Source organism: Otolemur garnettii, unplaced genomic scaffold (genome assembly GCF_000181295.1).
Source record: "Otolemur garnettii isolate 467f Iridium unplaced genomic scaffold, OtoGar3 scaffold00023, whole genome shotgun sequence".
Classification (NCBI taxonomy): domain Eukaryota; kingdom Metazoa; phylum Chordata; class Mammalia; order Primates; family Galagidae; genus Otolemur; species Otolemur garnettii.
This window is the reverse complement of record NW_003852418.1, coordinates 22,833,191-22,845,227: the sequence shown is the minus strand read 5'-3', so window position 1 is coordinate 22,845,227 and position 12,037 is coordinate 22,833,191. Positions and strand designations below refer to the sequence as shown.

Genomic DNA, 12,037 nt, shown 5'->3' with positions numbered 1-12,037 from the left:
GGGAGCTGGCCACTGATGAAAGAAGCCAGGCCCCCAGAAGAGGAATAGTGAGCTACAAGGAGTCAGGACACAGGTGTGGTCTCACTCTGAACTTGGAGATGGCCCTGAACGGCAATGTCACACTGCCTTGAAGACGCCAGCCCAAACCGTAACCCTCCCCATCCTTCCCCTCTAGCAGAGTCGACCCTGTCTAGAATATATACTGAAGCATCAGCTCTTCTGCTGGTATAAAGAGAAAAACCATTGAACCTGTTGGGCACTCAGTGGTAAACAACCAGGCTACAGCTGCCCGAAACACAAGTGTCGTCCTGGGAGCTCCGCCTGAGCTGGGGATGGGATGATGAGCTGGGGTGGGGGACACCACAGGCTGTAAGGTTCTGAGTGAATGGGGCCCAAGGGCATTGTCCACAGAGAAAGTCCTGTGCACAGGGCCTTGCCACAAGAGATTTTGTGTGTGTTTGCCTAGCATCACAATTTGCACACAGATGCTCCCCTCCAGACCACAGCAACGGGGTTTCTCTGTGGGCCATGCTCCCTGTTGTGCCGAGCCACAGAGCACTGCAGACATGGCATCCCCACATGAAGCTCACAACCAACCAACTGTGTGAACACAGGAATGAATGGCACCTGCCAGGCATGAGTCCTTGGCATGGTATTTGTCCCATCTTACTCCAAGTAGCACTTTTTATTTTATTTTATTTATTTATTTTTTTTTTTTGAGACAGAGCCTCAAGCTGTCGCCCTGGGTAGAGTGCTGTGGCATTACAGCTCACAGCAACCTCCACCTCCCGGACTTAAGTGATTCTCTTGCCTCAGCCTCCCAAGTAGCTGGGACTACAGGCGCCCACCACAATGCCCAGCTTTTTTTTTTTTTGGTTGCAGCTGTCGTTGTTTGGCAAGCTAGGGCTGGATTCAAACCCTCCAGCTCAGATGTATGTGGCAGGCACCTTAGCCACTTGAGCCACAGGTGCCGAGCCACCAAGTAGCACTTTTCAAAAACAAAGAACTGCTGAAGAAATTGTTGTCAGAACACAGGACAGTATGCCCTTGCCCCAGCTTCTCCATTATAAAATTTGAGGGTCTCAGCACCACCAAGTAGTTAGATTGAGATCACAAGATTAATGAAGGTAGCAGAGTCCAGATGCCCACACAACCCCTGACTTAGGCTGACTGAGTCTTCTCTCAGAATGTTTCAAAACAAACAAGTCATTTTTTTTTCCACTGTTTCAAAATTATAAAAGAACACCCAGCCATTTGGATTTGCCTTTCCAACTCTACCAGAACTTAAACAGCTACCAAAACCTAGAGCATCCTTGAACCCAGGATCAAGTCCTAAGCCGAGAGCCTAGGACAGCTTGTCCTGCCCCCGAAAGGTCCCCAGGCAAATGTAGTGGGGCACCTCCTCCCCTTTCCCTGGGCTCTCCAAGTGTCGGGTGGCATCATAGTCTCTACTTCCTCAGCACTTTAGGCCATCAGGCAGTATCTCCCCTGCAGGGAGCTGGACCCCTCTGTGTTTGAGGGGTACACAAAGCCCTGAGGACCAGAATGCTGGTATGTGGCTGCAGCACATCTCCCCCACACCTGTGATCCAGGGGTGGGCTTCCAGGAGTAGAGTGTCAGCTCTTCCAGTTGGATAAACTTTAACCCCATTTCAAAAATGGGATGATAACACTGTCAGGCAGTGTTTCCATGAAATTCCCAGAGACCAAGACTGACAGGAGGGGACACTGCAGAGCGTGGGGCTCGGCTATGTCCACTGCCACACCCCCTGCCCTGTAAGTTACTACCTCCAGGGCTGGGGAGACACGCCCTCCCCTGCCTCCTGCCCTGCGTTTCCCCTCTGTGCCACAAGGAAAACTTTGTGGTCTTATTTCCCTGATTGGCAAAAGCCGTTCACTCCAAAACTGTGGGGTGAAGAGTAAGATAATCCCTACCCAGGATTTGTTCACAGTTTAATGAGAATCTGTGCCCCTAAGTAGTGAGAAGGAAACAGTCATAGAGCCCAGTCAGCTAGACCATCTGTATATACAGCCAGAGCCTGCCTGTGGTGTCATGAAAACTTGGGATGGAAAAGACCCTGCTCTCTCACCTCTGGCCACACTGGACCTGCAACTATCTGACAAAGGACCCTTAGGAGATTCCACCAACAGAACACCTTGCTCATGGTGTCAGGGACTATTGTGACAGTCCAGGTGGTGTGCAGGTGTGAGAAAACTTGTGTCCTTGCTCTGAGGCTAGGACACCTCCTGATGAGGCCAAGAAAGTAAAAAACTGCAGAGACAGAGAACCAAGATAGCAGGACCAGGAGGAAGGCAGCTTATTAGGGAGAGTAGGGGCTTGCAGAGGGGTATTCGCTCAATCCAAGAAGACCTCATTTTGAAAATTCAGGACTTGTACAGGGTAACAGGCACATGTGTGATGCTTGGTGCTAACAGGATGGTTTCCTTACCTGAGGTCTGCAGCTGTGCTTTCTGGGGGTCCTGGGCAAGAGAGAGAAACAGGGAGAAAAGTTTGGACTTAGAAGGCATGTTTCCCTAACAGCACAAACTAAGACAAATATCTGAGAGGTGTGCCAAGGACAAAACAATCCTAGGGAAAACCAAACTGCTTTTCCAGGGCCCCCACCCTTCCCTGACCTCTTGGAATGTCAATGACTCCAGTTGTGGCACCTGGCAGTTTTGCAGACTGAAACAAGTGCTCCGCCTATGACAAGGGCCCTGGGCCCTCTGTGCAGGGATGGTTTCCATCTCTGGCTATAACAGAAGTCAGCTTTTGCCAGGAAACAGATCAAGCCAAGCAAAGAAGATGACAGACGGTCAAATGGCCAGCCAGTGATGGGGCACTGCCTGCAAACATGCACGGATGCCTCCAGGGGCACAGCAGGAAGCCCCAGGTGCCAAGCAAGGGAGACTGAACAAGGGGGGCTCCAGTCCTGCTGGAGGGAGCAACGCCTCAGCCCCTCTGCTTCCCACTCCACTGCAACTCAGTCCACAGCCTCCTGATCCCTGTCAGCACCAAGATTGCCTTTCTAGGAGGGGAGAGGCTGGGGACACAAGGCAGGTGGCCTCCTCTTTCCAAACAGAAAACTGAGCTCTATAGAGCTGGGTCTATCCCCACATCTCTGCCCCAGCAACCCTCTTAGACACCAGCTTCAAAGCCCAGCCCTACTACCCCCCGAGGATGGAAGAAGCTGAAAAGGCCTGGGCCCCCAAGCACCAATGCAGAGGACAGTGTCCCTGCATGGGGAGAATAGGTGAAGAGAGTGGCACTTACAGTGTCAGAGAAGGCAGCAGCTGAGGGCCTAGGACTCATGGCCAGACTTGGCAGGGGGCTGCAGTACTCACCTCGGAGAGCCTTGGATCGGGTACGACCTCGCTTATCATCATTTTCTAAGCTCATCTGCAAACAAAAAGCAAGCAAAATATTAATAAGAAAACTTAGCCAGTGCCTTCCAAGCACAGAACCATCAGAAATTTCTGGCCATTTTCTGGCCCAAGCTTTGACAGCAAAGGTACTTTTGTGCCACAGAATAACTAGGATGGGCTCACAGGAGAGGCCTGGGGCCAAGAGCAACAGCTGGGTCGGCATAGGGAGGTGCTGCTGGGCTCAAAATGTACCGGCATAGCACTGGCCCTCAGCAAAGGGCTACAGTACACATGCCAACAAAGGCTGGAGCACAGGGCTCCCCCACTGAATCCTCACAGATGTTGGTGTTTTGTAACATCAGGGTCCCCTGACCAGGCGAGGAGTGACACTCACTACTTCCCTCGTCTGGCAAATGCTAAGGCACCAGGGCAGTCACCTACCACAGACATAGTCACCAGCTCAGAGCATGTTCCCACTCGGCAGAAAGCATTAATGCCCCCAACACACTAGGGTCATCTTGTTAGGAACAGCCAGCCCACATGTCCTCTGGCCAAGGATCTGGCCACCTTGCCTGAGCCTATCAGGTCCTCACATACCTACATTCCCCAAATCAGACCAGCATCCACAGGGACACTGCCCAGCGTGACTCCAATGACAAGGGAGTCAAAGGAGATTCCTCAGGAGGGAGGGTGACAGTCACAGAAAGAACATGCTTAGGGACAAGGGTCACAAACAGGCCCTCAAAGGCTATAGGTCATCACACAGAATTCTTGTCTTGTGTCACCCATGACAAATCCTATATACTCAGTACTTCATGTTATGCAAAACAATCTTCTCCCAGGGAGTGAGGCCTGGGGAAGGGTTCTATCCCCTAGGGAGCCAGGAGGGGAGCAGCCCCCTTTACCACCTGTCAACGTGGTTAGGAAGGGGAGGTAGCAAACCCACACCTGTCCCAGGCCACAGGCACCAGGACAGCCCAGGCTCCATGTGTGAGGCTGTCAAAGGGACAGTAGGAAAAAAGTAGCAGAGGGAAGGAGGGGGAGGTTGTGGGAGGGGGCTCAGAAGCCCCCATCTTAAATGGGCCTTTAATCTCTAAAAGCCAGCAAGAGACAAATGTCTACAATACCACCTGGGAAGAAAGAAAACAGAATTCCCCCAATTAGAAAGCTAAGACTTGCAAAGTGAACCTCCCCCTTTTGGCAGCACTAACACACAATGATTTATGTGATTTGTTAAGGAACAAAAATCAAAACCTGAGTAATTTATGCAACCTGTCGGGTCCAGGCTATGGTCACAGTGCTGTGAGCCGGCGTTTGTCATCACGATCCAATAGAGTAGAAGACAATGGCTATGAGTTCTATTTTAAAGCAGGGGTTCCCCATGGACCAATGGCTCATATTTAAAGTGAAGAGAGGAGCAGGTGTCACAGAGACTACATTTTTAGCCTTCAAATGTTGCCTGCTCTGAGCCCGTGTGCGATGCCTTCCGATGCAGGCCACACAATGGGGCTGATGTGTCTGATTGCTGGGTGCCTACATTCAGCCGAAATGCAATCTACAGCTTTTTTATGTGTGTCAGTTTTCCCAAGGAAATTGGCAAGCCTTCTGCTAGGTTAAAGCATGCCTTGGCAATTTGGATTTCCTGCAGATAAATTATTCAAAGAGCAGAGAATAGAGAGGGTTGCAGGGATATATAATGGGCACTGCTTGCAAACTGTGAGTGCCCATTGATGAAGCTCACAGCTGCAGCATCCACTTTGCTGAGCACCTTTCCATTCTCAATTTATCTGCATCAATGGTCAATGAGCAAGAAGTTCTCTTTGGTGCATGGAGCTTTGATATTAAAAGGGGGGGAAAATTGAACTAAAGGAGGAAAACCAGGCTCTTTAATATGAGAATGAGTTTGTAAGAGCCGGATGACTTGGGACATCAACAATGAAGCAGAGAAACTGATTTCTAGGCTGTTTGGGATGAGCAGTGCAGGCTGACATGAGAGCACCTAAGCAAAACTTATAAAACCAGCATCATGTGATTAACATCATCCTTTTCAGAAGAGCTAAAAGTACTACAGAGGTGGGTTCTTTGCTGTCCTCCTGCCTCAGCATCAGTGACCCTATATGGCAAATGACCAGCAGCCTCCAGGCTCACCCTAGCTGATCACAGGCCACAGCCCCAGGTCTGCTGCCTGCACCCCTATGGCAGGTGTGCCTAAAAAGACAGCTCAGTGGTACAAAGATAATGAGACACTTCTCGATTTCTTGTTGATTTTTTAGAAAACCATTTACTTGTTCCAAGCATAAACCAACTAAGTCCCTGTTTTTGTACATCTCACAAATAATTCAAAGTCCCCTCCCCTTGAGGGTGAAAAGGCCCTTTTGTTGAAACAGGCCAACCTCACCCCACTCTTATCACCAGGCCAGCAACCTCAAGAGCCATGTCTGCTCTGTTTCTCTGATGCCAACTTCATTCTGCCACTGAGAACATGTCTTACAGCTCTAATTAATATTTCAATCCCCCAACCCAAGCTCAGGGATATCCATAGTGGGTGCCCCTCTTCCTCCTTGCTCACTCATCCTCTCTTTTCATATCTCTCTGTCTCTATCTCTGCCTCTGTCTCTCTCTATGTCTCTGCCTCCCTCTGTCTCTGTCTCTCTGTCTCTCTCCCTCTTTCACTCTTTTTTCCTGCTTTCTCCAGGGCCTTCAGGGCTGAAGAGCTCCCCCCTCCAACTCACAACACACCCCTTCCTTTCTGTAGTGATGGCCAAGGGCAACCCCAAGGACAGAATCCAGAAGGAAACCCTATTAGGTGTCCTTGCCCTGGAGGCACCAGCCTTGGCATCCCCAAGGTTTATGCATCACTCCAGGGAGGTAAGGGATGCTCAGGGTGAGGGAGCTGCTGAGGCTTGAGGGCCAAGTGGAGGTAGGGAGGATGTGCAGGAGGGAGAAACTCAGATGGGCTGGGAGCATCCCTGGGTGGCAGCACCACCTCTTTCCCACTCACTTATCTGCTCTCTACCTCTTCTCCCTCAGGGTCCTCACATTAATCTGAAATGAGCTCAATTATTCATGGCTGCAAGACCACTGGTCTTGCACAGAGAGAATGGGTAGATGGACAGGTGGAAGAATGAATGAATGAATGAATGAATGGTGGGGTGGTTTGAAACATCTCTGGAACTAGGTGGGTGTAGAGGAGCAGCCAGAGGGGAATGGCACAGGGACAGCATGTGGGAGCCTCTAGTTGGAGGTATTGGGTTCCTGATACTGAGGGGCCACTAGCCTCAGCCCTGGGCTAGGAGGGGAGGCATATTAGTGTCTTACTTTATTTAACATGTGTTAACTGGGAGCAAAACAGATTATACAGGTCAGCATCCCTGTGGGAGGATGGAGCCTCTTCCTAAAGAGGTCTCCCAGAGATCTTGAAAGGGATGGGAGCATCCACTGACCCTAGGGGACCACAGGTAGCCCCTGTCCAGAAGAAAGAGAGCCACAGTGTGGCCTGGGAGCAGCACACTTGTGTGGGAGGGAGCAGCACAGTGGATGGTGGGACTGGGGAGGGGCTCCACTCAGCAACTAAAAAGCAGCCTTCAAGTGCTGCCTTGCCCTCTCATTCTAATGGCATCATTTGCTGCCTGCCTACATGGCCTCCCCCTTCTCTTTCTTCTATTTCTTCTTCCTCCTCCTCCTCCTCTTCTTCTTTCTTTCTTTCTTTCTTTTTTTTTTTTTAGAGAGGGAGTGATTCTCACTCTGTCGCCATGGATAGAGTGCCTTCAAACTGCTAGGCAAAATGATCCTCTGGCCTCAGCCTCCCAAGTTGCTGGGACTACAGGCACCTGCCACAATGCCTACCTAATTTTTCTATTTTTAGTAGAGATGGGGTCTTACTTTGCTCAGCCTGGTCTCAAACTCCTGAACTCAAGTGATCCTCCTGTCTCAGCCTGGATTACAGGCATGAGCCACGGCGTCCAGCCCCCCTTTCCCTTCTCTCAAACATGCTCCTGCGTCCCAGCGCAGCCCACAGAGCAGATGTGGAAAGCCTGCTACCTCAGAAGACCCAACAGGCATCCTGTTTTCCATTCTCTGGATCTTTGAGGCCAATCTACATGTCCTCACCCTGCCCACCCCAAAAATAGCATTGCAGCACTCCCTGGTTCCTTGCAGTCACAGCTCTGTCCTCCCCTTTGGAGGATATATGATACATGTCTGAAATTCTCCTGAGACTCCATGGTTTAATCTGCTTGCAGCTGTATAGATCTGCCTCCTCCTTGGGGTAGAGAAAGGACATCCCTATGGGGAATCATTATTATTATTATTTTGCAGTTTTTGGCCAGGGCTGAGTTTGAACCCGTTGCCTCCAGTATATGGGGCCAATGCCCTACTCCTTTAAGCCACAGGTGCCGCCCCCCATGGGAGATTATTTAACATGTCTTAGGAGAGATTCTCCTGACTACTCTAATCATGGGATTCTGGCTTACTCCAGCCCCCAAATTATAGCTACATAATGGACAGGCATTGATGTAGCTATAATACCTTGATGAAGCAGGCATATATGCACCCACCTGTTAAAAAAATCAGCATTAACAGAATTTCTACCCACCCAAGGTAACATCCAGCAACATTAAGTGAGGCAGGCCAGAAGGGACACACCCAGTCTTACTTGCCAGAGGCTCCTCCCACGTGGCAGAAAAAAGTACTGACTAAATGCCCATGCAATCACCCTTCTCCTTGACTTCATAATTCTATAGTCATCCACTGGATTTATGCAATTTGGAGCCCATAGTGGTGCTTTTTTGTGCCAGGAAAGCCTGCACTCCCCCTAACATACTACTACCTACCTTTTAATCTGGCTACCTCTTCAGTTCTGAGCTGTCCACATGCCCAGTGCTGAACTCAGGCACATGGCAGGTTGCTCTCCTGTGCTGGTTCCTTGCTTCACCCACCTGCTGTCTTTGGTCAGCCCCCAAAAGGTTGATTCTGATGCTTCTGTGGCTGTGGGATGCACTTGGCCACCACTTAGCTCCATGCTGTCACCTCCTCAGAAATCACCTGCACCAACCCCAGAGCCTTCTGGGAAATTGACATCCTCCCCTTCTCTGCCCCACTCTTCCTCTTCCTCTTAGCTTCTCTGCTGCACAGAGCAGCAACTCAAGCCCTCTGTGCCCAAAATAGAGGAAAATGATTCTCAAACAGAGCATCAATGAACAGCTGGTGGTGCCAGAAGAACCCAAGCAGGTACCACAGGCTATTCATAGCCGGTGGTGCATTATGGACAATCATACCTTGTCCATGGCAGCTTCTAAACCCTCTGAGCTTGTCACACCTTGACCACGGGGAGACAGACTTGCACTGGATAAGGGCAGGCACCACTTCACTTAGAACCCCTGGTCATGTGGTTTCATGCCAGGCAGTACTGCATGAGTTCTCAGGCGTGAGACAGGGTGAGGCCAAAAACCCAATGACCAACATAAATGACATTTTAATTCAGTATTTTTAAAATATCAAGACTAATGCAAAAAGTCCAGGATAAACAAAATACCAAAACTTTAAGTAAAGACAGCGTCAGTATTACTGGCTTTCCTTGGGCCTTCTCAGGCTCCACCTCGGTTCAGCAGAGCTCTGATGACCCTTCATGAGCCAAAAACCACCACACATATATTTTTAACTCCTGATTCAAAAGAAAAATGTTAGGTTTGGGAAGTAAAATGCAAGTTCTCTCCTCAACTGGGAGAGAACTTGCATTCCACCCTGGGCCACGACTGTCTTGGTGGCCATGACCTGGGTATCAGCTGGATCCTTGCTGGAAACCACTTTTATGCCAAGAAGATGAGGGTCAGAGCCCTATCTGAGAAAGGATGCCCCCAAGCCTGTTGTCAGCCTCCACTTCTACTCCTGAGGAACCTGGCCCAGCTTGTTGGAGGGAGTTCCAGGGTGGGTGGTAGAGGAATAGGTGGGTAGTAGAGGTTGTGAGCTTGTGTGATGCCCCAGGGTGAGGGAGTATCCCTGGGGAGGCAGGGAGCTGATCTCCTCCATCCTGGGTTCTGGGCAGATAGAGAAGGCAGGCACTATCTGCCTCCACTCAGGAACATCACAGGGAAACAAGGACAACAGGTTTGGCCCCTGTAGTTCAACCAGCTAAGGCGCCAGCCACATACACCAAATCTGGAGGGTTCGAATTCACCCCGGGCCTGCCAAACAACAATAACAACTACAACCAAAAAATAGCCAGGCATTGTGGGAGGCACCTATAGTCCCAGCTACTTGGGAGGCTGAGACAAGCAAATTGCTTAAGCCCAGGAGTTGGAGGTTGTTGTGAGCTATGATGCCATGGCACTCTACCCAGGGCAACAGCTTGAGGCTCTGTCTCAAAAAGAAAAGAAAAGAAAAGAAACAAGGCAAACTGACCTCATGATGTGTTCCTGCAGCAAAGCCTGCATTGAGGCCCAAAAGGACTCAGCCTGCCCAGGTAAAATAGGGTTAACAAAGAACAGGTTGTTGATGCACATTCAGAAGCAAAGGTGTGATCATACTTCAAAAGCAGGAAATTGGCTGGAAGGTGAGATCTGCAGTCTTAGTTTGAATGTACTCAGAATCATTTTTCTTCTTCATTGTATTTATTTCTTTTTAGACAGGGTCTTGCTCTATAGCCTAGGCTGGGGTACAGCAGCAGCATCACAGCTCACTGCAGCCTCCAGCACCTGGGCTTAAGAGATCCTTCTACCTCAGCCTCCCAAGTAGTTGGGACTACAGGCGTGTCATGACACCCAATTAATTTTTCTATTTTTTGTAGAGACTGGGTCTCACTATGTTGCTCAGACTGGTCTTGAACTCCTGGCCTCAAGCAAGCCTCCCAAAGCACTGTGATTACAGGTGTGAGCCAATGCATCCAGCCTCTTCCTTTAATTTTAAAGTGACTAGATCATTGATGATCTAATCTCCATTTATCCTTCACCTAATCTAATCTTTGATGATGATTAGACCAAAAGTCACCTCCTCACTTTGTGCTTCATGCCTGGGAACCAAGAAGAAGCTTTGCACAGGCAGCCTGTGTGTGTTCAGTACAGGCCACCTCCGAGTGCCTCACCTTGCTGTGTCTGCCTAGGAGGTGTCTTGAGGTCCTACAGCTGCTGGCCTTGCTTCCGTGTGTCCACCTCTGGTTTAGCAGCTCACCCCGGAACTCATTTTCTGAGAATTTAAAAAGATACAGGGTCAGAAAAGGGGAAGCTCCCGCAGCTCAGTGAGTAGGGCGCCAGCCACCTACCAAGGCTGGCGGGTTCGAGCCCAGCCCCAGGCCTGCTAAACAACAATGACAATTGAAACAAACAAATAGCTGGGTGTTGTGGCGGGCGCCTGTAGTCCCAGCTACTTGGGAGGCTGAGGCAAGAGAATTGCTTAAGCCCAAGAGTTTGAGGCTGCTATGAGCTATGACGCCACAGCATTCTACCGAGGGTGATATAATGAGACTCTGTCTCAAAAAAATGAAAAGGGGAGGCTGATGACAGCCAGACATGCTGGCTCAGGGGAGAAATAAGGCACTGGGGCCATTTTCACAAGGCATTTATACAGCCTCTCCTTTATGGAGCAACCAGAAAAATGGACAAGATCATGACCCCTGGCTCTTCCAGGGACAAGAGAAAACGCTTTTCTGACTTGGGCTTCTCCAGCACCTGTTCTCTTCCTCACCACAGGGCTGGTGCTGCCTTGTGCCTTGAGGGAGGCTGGTCCCCTCCAACAGGGCTATTCCTCCCAGGGGTGCCACACACATCAGGTGAGCCCTACCTCCACCTCGAGAAAACATAGCATTCAAATTCCAACTTTGAAAATGAGCTAATAAGTAACGATTCATATTACAACCAGATCCTTCACTGACCACAAAAGAATGCACAGCACAGATCCATTTGCAGAAAGAAAGAAAGAGAGAGAGGGAGGAAAGGAGGGACGAAGGGAGGGAGGGAGGGAAGGAAGGAAGGAAGGAAGGAAGGAAGGAAGGAAGGAAGGAAGGAAGGAAGGAAGGAAGGAAGGAAGGGAAGAAAACAGGCAGGCAGGCAGGCAATTGCTTTGCACAACTTCTCTGGAACCCGCTGATGGAAGGAAGTGACCCCACCCCCTCACCCCCCCACCCCCGCCCACCAAGGACCCAATAGGCTTTGCATCCCACTGGAGCCCTGGGCCCCACCAGTGTCCTTTGCCCTCCTTTTCAGCATCTTTTCTTGCCAGTGTTGCTGCCTCTTTTGGGTGATGCCTCCAGTTAATATTTAATTCCTTACATAGATTCACATGTCTAAGCAGAGGCTGAATGCATCAGCTGGACATGACAAAGAAATGCATTGTGTACCTATTCCCTGCTGTCACTCTGTTTCCATGGCAACCTGCCTTCTACAACTGCAGCAGCATTTCAAAGGAAGGTCATTAAATAACCAACAATAAAAACAGGAAATGAATATTTCTGTACTCTGCTTTCAGTTTCTCCTTGGAAATGAGTTTGGATTCTGCTGAAACCAGGCCAAGCACACTGGTATATCCCTCATTTTCCTTTTCCTCACATTTTTTATGTACTTCCCCAAATGCTATTTTTCTCAAGAATTCCACCACTCCTGGCCCTGGGCAGCCCTGTGGCTCTGGCCATAGCACACTCTTGTTATCTGGAAATGACTCCAGGCCATTAAAGGGCCTGGATT

At 49.8% G+C, this 12,037-nt stretch overlaps 1 protein-coding gene across 1 annotated transcript in view; it reads right to left on the bottom strand.

Moving 5' to 3' along the window:
* MYT1 (myelin transcription factor 1) overlaps nt 1–10,539 on the bottom strand; it is a 47,620-nt gene extending 37,081 nt beyond the window's left edge. The window contains exons 1-3 of the mRNA XM_012803963.1: nt 10,444–10,539; nt 3,345–3,399; nt 2,450–2,480 (exon numbers count right to left, since the gene is read on the bottom strand). Coding sequence (XP_012659417.1) covers nt 2,450–2,480; nt 3,345–3,399 — 86 coding nt within the window. The 5' untranslated portion in view covers nt 10,444–10,539. The remainder of the gene's footprint in view (nt 1–2,449; nt 2,481–3,344; nt 3,400–10,443) is intronic.
* Nucleotides 10,540–12,037: the final 1,498 nt, after the last annotated feature.